Source organism: Pantherophis guttatus, chromosome 8, assembly GCF_059756535.1.
Source record: "Pantherophis guttatus breed Tessera chromosome 8, ASM5975653v1, whole genome shotgun sequence".
NCBI classification, from domain to species: domain Eukaryota; kingdom Metazoa; phylum Chordata; class Lepidosauria; order Squamata; family Colubridae; genus Pantherophis; species Pantherophis guttatus.
In genome coordinates this window covers 15789950-15806829 of record NC_142070.1, presented here as the reverse complement: position 1 = coordinate 15806829, position 16880 = coordinate 15789950, and the positions used below count along the sequence as shown (strand labels likewise).

At 37.3% G+C, this 16880-nt stretch overlaps 1 protein-coding gene across 2 annotated transcripts in view; it reads right to left on the bottom strand.

Annotated features, from left to right (window-relative positions):
- CCSER1 (coiled-coil serine rich protein 1) overlaps window positions 1-16880 on the bottom strand; it is an 852922-nt gene that overhangs the window by 510633 nt on the left and 325409 nt on the right. For both annotated transcript variants that reach the window (XM_034440484.3, XM_060686954.2), the window contains exon 6: window positions 12242-12452. In XM_034440484.3, the coding sequence (XP_034296375.2) occupies window positions 12242-12452 (211 nt within the window). The remainder of the gene's footprint in view (window positions 1-12241; window positions 12453-16880) is intronic.

Sequence of the window (16880 nt, the reverse complement as noted above, 5' to 3'; positions counted from 1 at the left end):
ATGTCCCATATCTAGTTTATCACGGAGATGCCTAAAATAGCGCATAATAAAAAGCTCACACATTCACATGTGAGAAGAAAGCTCATTATGTTTCCACAAAGCATCAGAAGTAGGATCAGGTGTTGAAGTCTCCTGAACTTCCTGGTTATGTATGGAAACCACCTTTAACCAGAAATCATGCAAATCTTAAAAAGATAACAATTAAGAAGAAATTAACCTTGGTGAAAATGAAATCCTTGATATGAAGGTAAGGTCGGTGGTCTGAACAAATTATTCATTTCTGCAGATGACCAAGGTGTTCAATGCACAAAGAATGAGAGTATTTGAAATACTTGGTCCTTTAGGGCAGCCATCCATGATCTCAGACATTATATATAGACAAAATACTTTTTTCTCACAAAGTCACAACTGCTGTGCTTCCTAATCACTTGATCGCATTTTGGCCTATGGCAACCAGCTCATATTTACCGCTCAGGAGTGGGTTCCACTTACCTTTACTACCAGTTCGCAATGGGAGCGTGCATGCACGTTAGCTTCATGCGCATACACGCACGCTTCTGTGCATGCACAGAAGCTTCTGCACATGCGCAGATCATCCATGATGATGTCCAGGTGGGTGGGCGGAGCCTCCTGCTGCCATTACTACTGGTTCGCAAGAACTGGACCGAACCAGGTGCAACCCACCACTGTTACCACCGGTTGTAGCGTCCTGCAATCAGTTGACAGCAATTTGCAATGTGTTTTTGCAAGACTAAACTTGCATTTTTTACGTGCTTTCAAACTGCTAGGTTGGCAGAAGCTGGGACAAGTAACGGGAGCTCACCCTGTTACGCGGCACTAGGGATTTGAACCGCTGAACTGCCGATCTTTCAATCGACAAGCTCAGCGTCTTAGCCACTGAGCCACCGCATCCTACTCTATTAGTAGGACTAATTTTAGCAGAATAACAGAGTTGTAGTTGACTAGAAGTCCAATCCCCTGCTCCTGATAAAAATATTTTATCTAATGTGTAAGGGTGCGTGGGTTTAAATTTTCCACTTAGACCTATTATAAAGAAAACACCAACTTTTGAAGTCATGTACTTCTTGAAAGGAGTGTGTCTTCTTTCAGAAACAATTATTTGAAACACAAACTGAAATGTAATCATATTTAGTTTAAATTAGAAAGGCTAATTTAATAGGAGATAATGTGCAAATCCTTTTCTTACAAGAACATAGAGCAATTTGTCACAAAAACCGGCAGACCAATTTGCATTATAATGGGTTCCTTATCATTTCGGAGTATAATTGTTTAGAACATTTTGATACAGTTACAGCAAACACCCCACAGAGAGAGATTTTCAAGTTGTACCTAAGAACTGCTGACATTTATTACTGCCTGCATAAATCTGAGACTGTATGTTGGATGGTAATAAAGATCAGATGAGATATGGAAGATTACAGTCTCCAAAATAACATCTTCTAATCCATATGCATTTGGCAAAAATATAAGTATTTTTAACACAAACACAAAAAGGAGGCCGTTCTAGCTGTCGGATGTGTAGAAAGTAATCTGTGAAACAAATCTGATTCCCAGTGCTACTCAAAAACATCTTTTTAAAGCAAGAGGCATCAAAAGAGTTGTTTATTTGAAGAAAAAGATGCATGCTGTCAAAACTTGAGACAAATAGAGATTTAAATATTCATAGGAGTGTGATGCTAGACTGAATGTGTACATGGGATATATCTTCCATACCTTACTATGGGACAAACTGTGTTTGTAACATGAGGGAAATATATAATTATATGTGATTGTACAGTACATATAGTTGGGCACTGTTCTGCCTGAGCTCATGTATTTCATCCCTAGGATAAATTACCACCAGGTGGACTTTAAGCACTAAAGAGATGAAAGAGGAAATTGTTTAGCATGACATTTTTGAACTCAAACTGTTGTCTGGAGAATGGGCTAAACATCAAGAATAGAAAAGCATACACTGTACTAAAGTCATTTAATTTAAATAAAGCATAAGGATATGCTGGGTGGCGTGGTGCTTAGAAATTAAGATGCTGGGCTTGTTGGCTGGAAAGCTGTAATCCCAAATTCGAGACCAAACACCATGTGACAAAGTGAGCTCCCATCCTTGCTCCCGCTCCTGCCAACCTAGCAGTTTGAAAGCATGCAAGTGCAAGTAGATAAATAGGTACCACCTAGATGGGAAAGTAAAAGAGCTCCGTGATGTCACACTGGCCATATGACCGTGGAAATGTCTTCAAGACAGCACTGGCTCAATGTTCTTGAAATGGAGATGAGTGCTGCCCTTTATTGTCGGCAATGAATAGCGGAGTAAAATCTGAAGAGGCTTTACCTTTTTTATAAGGATATGCTAAAGTATGGAATTTTTGTAACAATTAGAACTTTGTCTGTTCATTGCTCTATATCCATAGTCTACCAATCAAGTTAGTATTCAACTGTAAACCTAATTGGCTCATGATTCTGTGGAAACAAAGGCAATATATAGCTAGCTAGCTAGCTTGCTTGTTTTTATACTTAGATGCCATCAAATCATTGCCAACTCTTACCAACCATATTTTCTCCATGATGAGCTATTAACCTGGTCTTTCAGGTTTTCCAATGGTGTTCTCTTCATCACTATAAACTTCCAGTCAGATAGAGGAAAATACATGCAGTGCAATGCATGTTCAGAAGCACATTCTGGCTATTGGAATGGCTGGCTAAGCGGTTCAGAGAGATGGGAAGCAATTGACGGAAGATATGCACTCATGACATTACCTAGGTTGATAATGAAACCTCTGCAAGAAAACAACCAAGCTCAGAGAGCACCAAGGACCCTGCAGCATTTGATGTAGGACAGGGGTGGGATCCTACCGGTTGAACAACCGGTTTTCTGAGTGCGCACTTTGTGTGCAGTTTCCATAAAATTGAACTTCTATGTTGCAAACAAGGAAAGGAGCAAGGAAAACAGCTGAGGACGACCCATTCAATCTGCCGCCCCTCATCAGATGGGCTTCAGAAGCAGAAATAAAGGTCAGTATAACCCGGGCGGGCCCACTTTCACAGCAACAGAGAACCGGTTCACTCTCGGCAGGAAATGGGAACTACCGGTTCAGCTGAACCGGTCCAAACCGGTAGAATCCCACCACTGATGTAGGATAATTGTGGCATCTCCTAGCCTTGACTAGATGAATTGTCTTGCTTCTGGGCTTTGCTTTAAGTTAAAGCAAAGACCTTCTTTACCCAAGATAGATACCGGTATGTATAAACCAGGCCTACATCTTTTGGGTTTTTTTTTTCATGCAGATACAATCGAGAGAGTCCAGAGATATTTTACAAGAAGAGTCCTCCATTCCTCTACCAGCAATAAAATACCTTATGCCATCAGACTCCAAATTTTGGGCTTAGACAGCTTAGAATTACGCCGACTTCAGTATGACCTAAGCATAGTACATAAAATTATCTGCCACAATGTCCTACCTGTCAATGACTACTTCAGCTCCAACGACAACAATACCCAAGAAAATAATAGATACAAACTCAAGGTAAACTGCTCCAAACTCGATTGCAGAAAATATGACTTCAGTAACAGAGGTGTCAATGCCTGGAATGGACTACCTGATTCTGTAGTTTCTTCCCCAAACCCCCAAAACTTTAACCTTAAACTGTCTACTGTTGACCTCACCCCAATCTTAAGAGGTCTGTAAGGGGTGTGCATAAGTGCACCAGCGTGGCTACCGTCCCTGTCTTAATATTCCTTTTTTACTTACTCTTTTCATGTATTCAAATTATATTTATATTTTTACCTGTTATCTTATATATGCTTGACAAAATAAATAAATAAAATAAAATAAATTAATTAATAAGTAAATTTTATTTTTTTTCCAATAGTTGCTAATGATATACATAATGAAATCTTTACTCCTCTCTACATTCTGTCTAAAATAGGTATTGGAAAATATCAGTAGGGATGAAAATAAATACTATCTCTGACAATATAAAACTGAATACATAGTAGAATTTGAAAATCCTTCCCCACCCCCAGCCATACATCCAGACTCCTAAAAAAAATTAATTTTAATATACCATACTAACCTACTTCACATATGCTAAGCCATGGTTTAGGTGTTTGGCAACGAGTATGTATTTGCCAAGGTTGCAGCATCCTGGATCACTTGATCACCATTTACAATTTTGCAATCTGGTTTCTAACAAGCTAAATTAATGGGGGAAGGTGGATTCACTCAATGACTACATTATTCACCTAATGACTCTGGTGATTTGCTTAACCTGGCAAAAATGTGTAAAATTTGGCACAACTCACTTAACAACCGCCTCACTTAATGAAAGAAATCCCAGTCATAATTGTGATCATAAATTGAAGATTACTTGTAATGAAGAAGTGAGATTGATTTCATGGATGGGATCCGTGAAATTTTGTTTTAAAAGATTGATTTGGCTTATATTTTACTTTATTTTTCATCCCATTCTTTTCTTAGCCTTTCATTCCTTATGTTGAATGTTGGCCTCACCTACTTTGGAAATATAGCTCTTCATATATTTAAACTCTTAAGTTGCAAGTGTTGATTTAATATATTTTTGCACACAAATGTATATCTCAAGATGATGAATACGATATTTTTTTTAAAAAAAACAAATTAATGTGCCAGCGGGTTAAAAGAAAGCAGAATAATCTTATTTAGGGGGGACAATGGTTAGAGATTCATTATTGTGAATTTACTGTGAGTTATATATTTAAAAGGCAGAGCCTCCGCTGCTTTTATTTTTTTTTTCCTCCTGCAAAATAAAAAATAATACTGCTGATCCAAAGGAAAAGAGCAAAACTGATTCTCCCAGGAGAAAGAATCTCAGGATGAAAGTGATTCATAGCCTGATATTTATTTTAGCTATCTCCATCCTGCACAGCAGAGATAAGAAAGCTGGTAGTCATGTTACTGTATCATTTGTAAGTCTGCCAAAGTACTGGCAGTAGGACTTGAGTGTATCTTTGTTTGCAGGTAAGTTATCTTTCTACAGATTTGAAATTAAAAAAAAATGTTGCTAGGATAGGAAAAGAAGGCAGTGAGGGAAAGAGAAAGAGGAGGAGAGAGAGCTGGAATTTTCTTTCAAACGTGAATGCTAGATGAAAACACTTTTCACTCAGCAATCAACTGTTCAAAGTTCACCGGACATTTTCATAGTGTGAAATTAAAAGAGAGTTTATTTTTGCTATACAGTTATCCGTTGATGTGCAACACTTAGTGTTGATGTCCAGTTAAGTTTTGTTTTGTTTTGTTTTGTTTTGTTTTGGCATTTTTAAATGATGCTAGAAAATAGAAGCAGCAGCTCTGCATTTGCCTTCATTAAAATCATTATTATAACTGCCCCCCAAGAAAACTACATTTATGTGATTTAGGAATTGAGCTTTACTTCAACCTCTCATTATCTGTAATGTTAAAAGTCTTCCTAATTCATTATGGATTACATCAGAGGTGGGTTTCAGCAGGTTCTGACCAGTTCTAGAGAACCGGTAGCGGTAATTTTGAGTCGTTCGGAGAACCGGTAGTAAAAATTCTGACTGGCCCCGCCCCCATCTATTCTCTGCCTCCCAAGTCCCAACTGATCAGGAGGAAATGGGAATTTTGCAGTAACCTTCCCCTGCCATGCCCACCAAGCCACACCTACCAAGCCATGCCATGCCCACCAAGCCACACCCACAGAACCAGTAGTACAAAATTTGGAAACCCACCACTGGATTACATCCTAAATGTTAATAAATAAAGTGCAATTTTCTTAACCAATAATAAATAAATGTGTGAGACTTATTTAACAAAAAAAACCAACAACAACAACACGAAAACTATTATGTAGTAGGGTCAAAACTCCAAATAGTTTTATTTTTGGATAACAGTCTATTAAAATTATGGTATTTTAATAATGTAATAATATAAGCTAACCAGAGGCACCTTTCATTTTCACAGGAATACATTTCTAAAGAGAAACGTGCTATGGGATCCTTCAGATTTTTCCATAGTCCTAAACCAACCTCTCAACAAACCTGTTGCTCCTAGTTTTCCTATACAGAATGTCTTACTTCTCAAACTAAATTATTGCAATAACCAGGCTTGTTGAATAAGCCAAAATGGTCTATTTCTCAAGCAATGGGCTTAGACACTCTGCTGAACTGGAAGCAAATTGTATTAATTTGCTATGTAAAGGCAAGCATGGATTGGTTCATACATCAAGTTAAGCCATAAAATAGGTGATTTTGTCTATGTGATATTTTCTTATGTGTATATCCAGCAGCTGTATTTCATAAACTGTAGCTTATGGCCTAATGTGACTATAAACTCAGTTCTTGTATTTATTCAATCTATTAGTTAATGGACTATCCTCTGTGTAGTGTGATGTACAATTTCAGTCAATGTACATCTTGCTGTTCCTGTTCAGCTTTGAGTTAAATATCTTTATGCCCCTACATAAAACTTGTATTTTTTAATAGATTATATATCCAAGAAATATAAAGTAAAAAGTTTGAGGAAAATCTCCATCAGTTATTGCTGCTGCTAAAATGATGATGGTGATTGGTCACAGAATCAGCCAGATATTTATTATCTGTTCACAACCATGTGAAGTGACAGCTGCCAGGTCTTTAGCTGATATTGGCCTTTGGACCCATCACATTCTTCCCAAGAACCTAGAACGTCATAATGTATCAGTATATCATATGTACAAATTGAAGGAGTGTGGCCCTTTTTCAGCTGACAGAAATTTTGCTAAACCTGCAGATTTTCTAAGTGCCATCCCAAAATTTTTGGTATGGCACCCAGTGTGCCAATAACACACCACCACAGCTGGCTTATGCCATCATCTTTCAATTTGGATTTTCAGATCTTGATGCTTTGTGATCTTCTCTGTCAGGGTGGCAATTAATCCCATTCTGCTTTTGGGTAATTGCACCTTGGTTAGAGAATGGATCGTGACCATTTCCTTGAAGTATACTTTAAGAAAATAAACCTGAAGATATATTTTCTAAGAAAAACTCATTTATTTGTTATAAAGAAAATAAAACATCTCACTAGCTAATTAATTACATCTTGGCAAAGCTTTCCCGGCCACCTCTCTTGGCCGGAGAACAAAGAAAAGATAGAAGAAAGTGAAAGAATGTGGACATGCGCAGTTAGCTTAGAGATAAGAACTTGGCAAGCTACGGTAAATCTGAAAGTTCAAAAATAAGAGCTCATGTGGTAAATACAAAAACACAGTGACATTCTCCAATTCTTTGCCTTCTATTCTATTATGCCCTAATATTGCCACATTAATTATCCACACTTATTTTCTTTTCAACCATGGTCGTATCTAGTGTTTTGTGAGCAATAACTTGTTATTACTACATAAACAAAAATCTGCAGTCACATCTGCCAGTTCTTAGCTACTGTTGGCTTCCATAGGAAGTAATTTCAAGTTAACGTATATTTAATGTACATGGGTGAAATCCAAAAGAAGAATTTAACATTTTGCACTTGCATCTTTATTGTTGCTTCACACTTTTGAAAATTATGTTTGACAACTTGACACTTTATTTTTTTTTCAAACCAATTAAGCTGTTGGGAGACTCAATTACTATATAACATGGGTTAGGAACTCCTCAGTGCCCTCCATTTTATCCCGCTTTTATTTCCTCTTGCTTTTTATTAACAGAGTGGAGGAACTCATTAGGAACCTTGTTACCATTAACTTTGCCTTCTTCATTATGACAGACATTTTATCTCTGCGGTCTTTAAGCACCACCTCGTTTAGTCCAAAATTATTCAGACTATGAAAGGAACGGTGCATGTTCCATTCACTCCTCGGTTGTGTGTGAGAGAATAATCTTTTATATGCAGATTATTTGAAGTGCAAATGACTCAGAAAAAGAAATGAGGTTCCTCAGTTCCACTGCCAAGTCATTGGAATAGTTGGCCTAAAGCAATACAAAAAAATGCCAAAATTTCTGAACTAGAAAATTTGCTCTTTGGATTTCTTTTAAGGGGAAATGTTTACAAATAAATACACAAGTATAAACATACATGATGTGGTGGCTCAGTGGCTAACTTGTCGATCGAAAAGTCAGCAGTTCAGCGGTTCAAATCCCTAGTGCCGCGTAATGGGATGAGCTCCCGTTATTTGCCCCAGCTTCTGCCAACCTAGCAGTTCGAAAGCACGTAAAAAATGCAAGTAGAAAAATAGGGACCACCTTTGGTGGGAAGGGAACAGCATTCCATGCACCTTTGGCATTTAGTCATGCCGGCCACATGACCACTGAGACATCTTCGGACAGCGCTGGCTCTTCGGCTTTGAAACAGAGATGAGCACCGCCCCCTGAAGTCGGGAACAACTAGCACATATGTGCGAGGGGAATCTTTATCTTTACACAAGTATGGAGAAATGAGTATTTCCATAATGAAGCTTTTGTAGCCACTACTACAGTGACTGTCTATATATGTTTAGCCCAATCCTCCATATTCATCATATTCAGCTTTCCAACTCAACTTGGGATCCCTTGAATAACAGTTTTCATCAGGAGTTTGTCTGACAGAAAATTGAATGAGGAAAAATTATCTTCAGCTTTATTTTTAATAATTAAAGAAGAGTAGAAGCAGGATCAAAAGAATTATTCTTCGCTCCTGTATGACGATCCTTCAGTAATTATTCATAACAGTTCTGTCTGAAAAGGAACAGCAATGGACTGAATTTCATACCAACAAACAATGTGATTTGTAACTGGATGGCAAACAGATACTGAAGCAAAATAAACAGGGGGCTTGAGATATATTACTACACTGTTGTCAGAATCCATTAACCATAACAATAAATATAGGCACATTTATAAAATGACAGCTGTAATATTGAAGAACAATATTAAGGACAATATTCATATTTAATGTATTTTAAACTGTTACAGAATGATGACACTTTTAGCACACATTATTTGAAAAAGTTTGCTTTAAATTGAGATTTATTCAATAAATGTGTAATGGTGTGCTGGTTAATTAAAACCTCTTTTAGAAAAAAAAAATACCTGCAGAGATTTACAACTGAATACATTTAATTTGTTAGAAATTTGGAGATGCTATTGGCCTCAGAGAGAAAGATCTAGCATACAATCCAGGGGTGAAATTCAAAATTTTTCCCTACCGGTTCTGTGAGCGTGGCTTGGTGGGCATGGCAGAGGAAGGAAACTGCAAAATCTCCATTCCCTCCCCACTCCTGGGGGAAGGATATTGCAAAATCGCTATTCCCACCCCACTCTGGGGTCTGCGAAAGGTGGTATTTACCAATTCTCTGAACTACTCAAAATTTACACCACAATTGTTTCTGCTGGGTATAGTTACGGATTGTATGGTTATAGAGACTAATTTGATTTTGAATTTAATAACTGCAGAAAGATTGTTGGTGGCACAATATTGGAAGCAGCAAGATTTACCTACAATCCAAGAATGGACAATGAAAGTAACAAACCTAGCGGAAATGGCAAAAAATCTCGGTGTACTTGAAGGAACATTCAAATGAAAGATACTTAAGGGACTGGAGAAGATGGATAGATTATATCCAAAGTAAATATTGGAATAAGAAGTTGCAGATAGGTTATGAATAAATATGTAGATATTTGGTGTGTTTTTTAGGTAATTAAGTTAGCAGGGTAATTAGGGAATTGAAGGAATAAGAGATGCTGAATGTTATAATTATTTAGATTAGGATGGATTATGATTGTTGAATGTTATACCCTGTAATCTGTTCTGGGAAGAGGGGGGAAGAGGGGGGGGAGGTGGGCGGATGGGAAGGGGAAGGGGTGGGGGGAGCGGTGGTGGGGGTAAGGGAGGGGAGGGGGTGGTAGGGAAGGGGGGGGAATAAATATGTCAACCTTCTGTAAAACTTTTTAATAATAAAAAAAAAATCCACTACCAGTTCTCCAGAACCTGTCAAAACCTGGATTTCACCCCTGATACAATCCTTATTGCATGACTGCTCATTATTGATTTTATAAATTCCAGAATCAGCTATTTGCTATTTGTATTTTTACATAAACTTTCATTTTACAAAGTTTCTAGCCCTCCTTTTCATAGATAGATGCCTAATTATGGACAGGCTATGAACACAAGCAAAGATGACAGAATTAGCATTTTGACGCTCTTTTATATGGCTGCAACATTCCTGTAGTTCTTCATATTTATTCTGATATAACAGTAATGTACATTTTCCAAACATTGCTTTTGTTTTATGTTTTTTTTAAATTTTAATTAAAAACCCTATGTATTTTCTAATCCTAAACCTTCCAAAAACTTATGTAAAGTTATATCACAATAGGAATTCATTGATAAGTTTCTTCCCAACATTATAAAATAACAAAAGTCCATTGAACAAATACCATTCGATATATACTGCTCAAAAAAATAAAGGGAACACAAACAGAAGACATCCGAGATCTGAATGAATGAAATAGCCTTATTAAATACTTTGTTCGTTACATAAAGTAGTTTATACACTGCTCAAACAACTAAAGGGAACACAAAACTACTGTATGTAACGAACAAAATATTTAATAAGGCTATTTCATTCATTCAGATCTTGGATGTCTTCTGCTTGCGTTCCCTTTATCTTTTTGAGCAGTGTATATACATCAGGGGTAGTTTCTACTTAACTTCACTACTGGTTTGCAATGGGAGCACGCACACGCTCTCACTTCTCATGCATGCAGAGATTGTCAATTATGACATAATTGACATAGTCAATTATGACATCTTGCTTCTGCGCAAGCGCAGATCGTCAATTATGACATCCAGGCTGGTGGGTGGAGCTTCCCACCGCTTTTACTACCTGTTCTAAAGAACCAGACAGACCCGAGAATCCACCACTGATATACATCCACTATCAAGCATTGCTTGATGACTTTCATTTGTAAGTCACAGTGTTAGCACAACAGATAACAATTTCACACTGACTTGTTTAGATTCAATACTTCTTCCATCTTCAAGCTACAGGGATAAGTCTGATCCTTGTGTTATTCTCCGCTACCACCTATTTTGCTCATAGGAGTGCAAGAAAAATAAATGCATTCTTTTCTGCTGACTGCAGTTTATCTGATTAAATGAAGGTCAAACTGAAGTTCTAAATCTGGTTTGTTTAAATAAGCAATAATTAAAATAATTGCAGTTTAGGTGTGGGGCAAACCAAGTGAGAATCAAAAACAGAAGCAGATGCTCCTAATCTCCTCACATTCTCACCTGAAGTGAGAATGTCTGTACCAGTGAAACGTAATTTAATGTACCAGCAAGATCACCATTTCACATGCAATACTTTCAGTTGAAGCAGTTGCTACGTAAAGGTCTAATAGCTCTTCAGAGTGTCCAGATCTACTTCAAGTCTTCCAACAGAATGCTTAAAACATTACTGAAATGGATGAATATTGATCTACCTGCATGGCTGAGAGATCAAATGGCTACTTGACCATGTGGCCGTCTGTAAGGTACCACAAATATTTCACATGACCAGGGACAATTATAAGTCAAGTCAATAAGATCCCAACAAGCTTTTATTTATTGTTTCAAACTTGACTGGCATCCTAATGCTTTCTGACTAGCTCTTCATTTCTTTTTTTCCTTGTGTGACAAATTCCTTCTGTATCTACTGTGTTTCCCTGAAAATAAGACCCTGTCTTATATTTTTTTGGACCCTGAAATAAGTGTGTGGCCTTATTGCCATGCACTCAAAAGCCCGATTGGGCTTATTATCAGGGGATGTCTTATTTTGGGAGAAAAGGGGTAATCACATCACTTGGCCAAATAAAGTATTATTCTATTCCTATTCCTATTCCTATTCCTATTCCTATTCCTATTCCTATTCCTATTCCTATTCCTATTCCTATTCCTCTGACTCTTCCCATTCCATTCCCTTCCCTTCCATTCTATTCTATTTTTTTCTTTAGTTTTTCATTATGTTTTTACCTGCTCTTGTAAACAAAAATAGTTTATTTCTTCTCCTACCCACAATTGATACTGCAGAATAGAAAGCAAGCCAGGAGCCGCTATTATCAAGTTCTGACCATTAAGAATATCTAATAGAATAATCTTTAAGAATAATTGTGGAGTTCAATCAATAATTTGCAAATAACATAAAAGTGGTCAATAAAAGTGATTGACCATTCTTTAGCGGTCAATCACACCATCATTATTTTTTAAAAAACTATTTTGATCCTTTAAAAGCTTACCTCTTGGAGAACCCTCTTCATTTTCAATAGCAATGTTTTTACTGCTGTGCAGTCTTGCATCATCAGCCGGAAGGGCAGAGATTCCAGGCCGCCACCTTCCTCCATGGCTGCAAAGGGCCATTCTATAGATGGGCTGTTGGCCAGCTGATTCAGGCGAGGACATCGGGCTTCCCCTCGATCCACTTCCTTGGATAACTTAAGAGAAAGGTTCCTGTCAAGAAATAGCATCCATATGTTAGCAAGCAACGCTAATGTGGGGTATTTTTTTTTTTTTTAGGAAAAGAATTTAAAAGATGAAGCACTGTTCAAACAAAGGCCTATTAACTTTCCCTCCGTTCCCTGCAATCTTCAGTACTTTCAGCACAACGATCCATAAATCTGTTACATCACAGTGATTTCTGAAGAACTTGAAAGCAAGGTTCTATACTCAGCCCATTACTTACCTATTTAAATCTGAGGGCAACATCTCAATTAATAAGGAAAAGCTATAAAACTGATGACCCTTCGAGCACTTTGAGAAAGAGAAACTGATTCAGATTCATAGACAAATAACTTGGGGCAATAAATTCCAAAATTAAAGAGCAAAATAAAAAAAGGAAAAGAATACAAATAAGGTAATGCAGACAGGAGAAAGAGAAAGGGGAGGAGATGCAAAGCATTAGTTAGGAGACAAACAAGGATATTTCAGCATACATAAGAGACTGAACCACGAGAATTACTTCTCCGTCTATATACTTTATTCTTTGTGTACATTTTTGGTTCTAGTTTTTTTCTCAATAAAATCCTAATAGCTGTCTACGTAGCAGATCGTTTTGAATTATGCTGTCAGGTTGCATGCAACTTAAATATAAATGGTCTTCTTGCCTGAGCCCCACAGTAATTAAGCATAATTAGTTCTTAAATCAGCATCAAAAAGAAAAATTATGTTCATGAACACACGTGCATATACTAGAAATAATCTTGGTTCAATTTGCATCAGTGTGGGTTGCCCCTGGTTCGGACCGGTTTGCAAGAACCGATAGTAAAACCAGTGGGAGGCCCCGCCTACTGCCCTGGAGGTCGTCATCAGCAATCTGCGCATGCAGAAGCGATCCTGTTGCGAACCAGTAGTAAAGGTAAGTGGAACCCACCCCTGGTTTGCATCCTCTAATGACACAAGACACTATTACATACAGTCATACCCTCAAAAATATGATCCTCTTGAAGTTGTAACTAACATAATATTATTAGAGAAAGTATAAAGTATAGTACCATCTATTCTTACTGTATTCCACCCTGGGCTATGCAAGCTATTGTTGGAATAAGTAAGCACAAACCGTGTGTGTGTGTGTGTGTGTGTGTGTGTGTGTGTGTGTTTCTATCGAGACACCTGGTCTACCCCAGCATGTGGGAGGGAGCAAACTGCATCCCTTTCACCTTTCAGCTCCAATCCAGGAGCAGTGGCATTCACTACAAACCATTTTATACCAAATTTATATTTCGCTGATAAAGACCAGGTGTCTCGATAGAAAAACACTTAATCTCTCCCCTGGCTCAAGCTGATGAAAGGAGGATAACTTGTGGCTCAGAGGTTAATACAACTGCCTAACATGCAGGTAGCCCAAGTTTGAATCCAAATAAGGGTATGGCTAGCTGATGAATTGTGAAAATAGAATCAACTGCACAAGGGTAAAAATGGAATTTCTGGAAACTTCAGAAGCTTTATGATGATCTCACTGGATGTAATTTTGAGGACCTGTCAAAGAGAAGAGAGGGTCGAAATTTCTCTAAAGCACCTGAGGGTAGGACAAGAAGTACTGGATGTAAATAATTAAGGAGAAATTTCCTGTCAGTGAGAACAATTAATCAGTGGAAGCTTGCCTCCAGAAGCTGTGGGTGCTCCATCAATGGAAGTTTCTAAGAAGAGATTCAACAGTTTTTGTTCAGAATGTTATAAGATCTCCTGTTCCTGCTAGTAATTAGTTGGTCACTCTTGTTTTAAATGGATGTGTAAGGAAACTGACCTTGCTTGGTGATTCTGAACCATAACAACTAGCAGTCCAAGTAACAAGCATTATGATGAAAAATACTGGGAGATATAATTCTACCAAATCAGGGCTGAAGACAGTGCAATTTAAAAAAAAATTGCTTAATGCAAAAAAAAAGAAGAAGAAAAGAAATACATGTGATCAGAACAAAAGTTCTTTTAAGACAAAATTGTTTTCAAATTTCCATGAAACTATTGTCTTAATGGTCTTATTTGTATTAATTAAAACACCCACAAATGCCAATGTTAGAGTGACATTTCCCTGAACAGAGTCATTTGTATCTCATAGCAGAAATACATTAAGTGAGCACATTGCATAAGAGGAAACTTGGGTCGAACATTTGTATGAAAATAATGTTTACCTTGAAGTTTGGAATCAATGTTTTAAATAAGAATAATGGCTATGAACAAAGAGTAGGACAAAAACAACATGAAATAAAAATATATAAGATAGTATAAAAAGAATATATTACAATAAAGATTAATTAAAGTAGGCTTCAAAAGTAGGCCTGGTGGCTCAGCAGACTGATAGCATTGTGATTAACACCAGCTGTCTGCAATTACTGTAAGATCGAATCTCACCAGGCTCAAGGTTGACTCAGCCTTCTATCCTTTCTAAGGTAGGTAAATTGAGGACCCAGTTTGTGGGGGCAATAAGCTGACTTTGTATAAATATACAAAAGTATGAAGGCTATTGCTTAATGCATTGTAAGCTGCTCTGAGTCTCTGGAGAAGGGCGGCATATAAATCAAATTTAGAAAAAAAAAGATGGAATGTTTGGAAAGCAATTATATCATTCATATATATAATAGGGGGTGAAGTTGGGGTTGGAGGTGATTATAAACTCTATGAACACAGAAATCAGAAATATTTTTTTAAAAAAATAGTGTTTTACTATTCCCCTTTTACCCAACAACTTCCAAATCATTTTGAATCTCTCATGAGGAATTTCAAAGATATCTTCAATAAATTAAAATTTGCAAACATAAGTATGCACTGGCACATCATATTGTCAAGGTATATGAGCTGCAGTGGCGCAGTCGTTAGAATGCAGTACTGCAGGCTACTTCTGCTGATGGCCAGCTGCCTGCAATTTGGCAGTTTGAATCTCACCAGACTCAAGGTTGACTCAGCTTTCCATCCTTCCGAGGTGGGCAAAATGAGGACCCAGATTGTTGGGACAATATGCTGACTCTGTAAACTGCTTAGAGAGGACTGTAAAGCACTGGGAAGTGGTATATAAGTACAAATGCTGTATGGTTGATGTTTTATGAGTATTTAAGAGTATTTAAGATTATAAGATTCCTGGCAAATAGATATGGAAGAAATGGAGGTAGTGACAGATTTTATTTTCCTGGGCTCCAAGATCACCACAGATGGGGACTGCAGCCAAAAAATTAAAAGACACTTGTTCCTGGGGAGGAAAGCTAGAAGATTATTAAAAAGCAGAGACATCACCCTGCCAAAAAAAAGTGTGTATAGTCAAGGCTATGGTTTTCCCAGTTGCAATGTATGGCTGTGAAAGTTGGACCATAAAAAAGGCTGAGCACCAAAGAATTGAGGCCTTTGAACTATGGTGCTGGAGAAGACTCCTGTGAATCCCTTGGACTGCAAGGTGATCAAACTAGTCAGTCCTAGAGGAAATCAACCCTGATTGCTCTTTATAAGGCCACATCCTGAAGATGAAACTCAAATACTTTGGCCACCTAATGAAAAGGAAGGACTCACTGGAGAAGAGCCTAATGCCAGGAATGATTGAGGGCAAAAGAAGAAAGGGACGACAGAGAATGAGGTGCTCGATGGAGTCACCGAAGCAGTAGGCATGAGCTTAAATGGACTCCAGAGGATGGTAGGGAACAGGAAGGCCTGGAGAAACATTGTCCATGGGGTTGTGATGGGTTGGACACGACTTTGCAACTAACAAAAGATTATAAGATGGAAAAGTAGATGGAAAAGAATAGACTATTTCCATACCTCCTATGAAAGAGGAACTATTCGAAAGTTATATCTAATTGCTGAGAATTTCTAACATCTATAATATAATTTATCTTATAAATTAATGAAGAAAAAACTGTGAACATAAGTAGCATCCTATTCCATTATCACATCAAATAGTGAAAAGCTAATATTACTTTTTTCATATTGTTTATGGTAAGTTTCCACTTTATGGCCCGTTAAGAAGAAAACTCAAATGTTTTTAAGAGTTGCATCTCATATGTGAATAATTTATTCTATTCAAAAGCCTGAAAACCCTTAATTTTTCTTTTTCTCTGCCTTTATTTTTTCCCCTCAAACGTATTAATTAATCCAAAATGCTGAAAACAATGCAAACCATCAAAAAGAACTGAACGTATTTCACCATATATTTGACAATTCTATAAATAATGACAGAACAACAGCTTGAAACAGATTCAAGTAAAGGAGTGCATGTTTGTGAATGCATGCACGCATTTAATATTTGCTTTGTTATCTATAGAGCTAGAGGCCTATATTTCTTCCCTTCAAATCTATATTGCAAGTCACCTGAGTTCTACTTGGAATTCAAATTCCTGTAGAATGGAAAAGAAGTGAAAATCACATATTGGATCCCAGAACAATAAAAAGAATGCACAA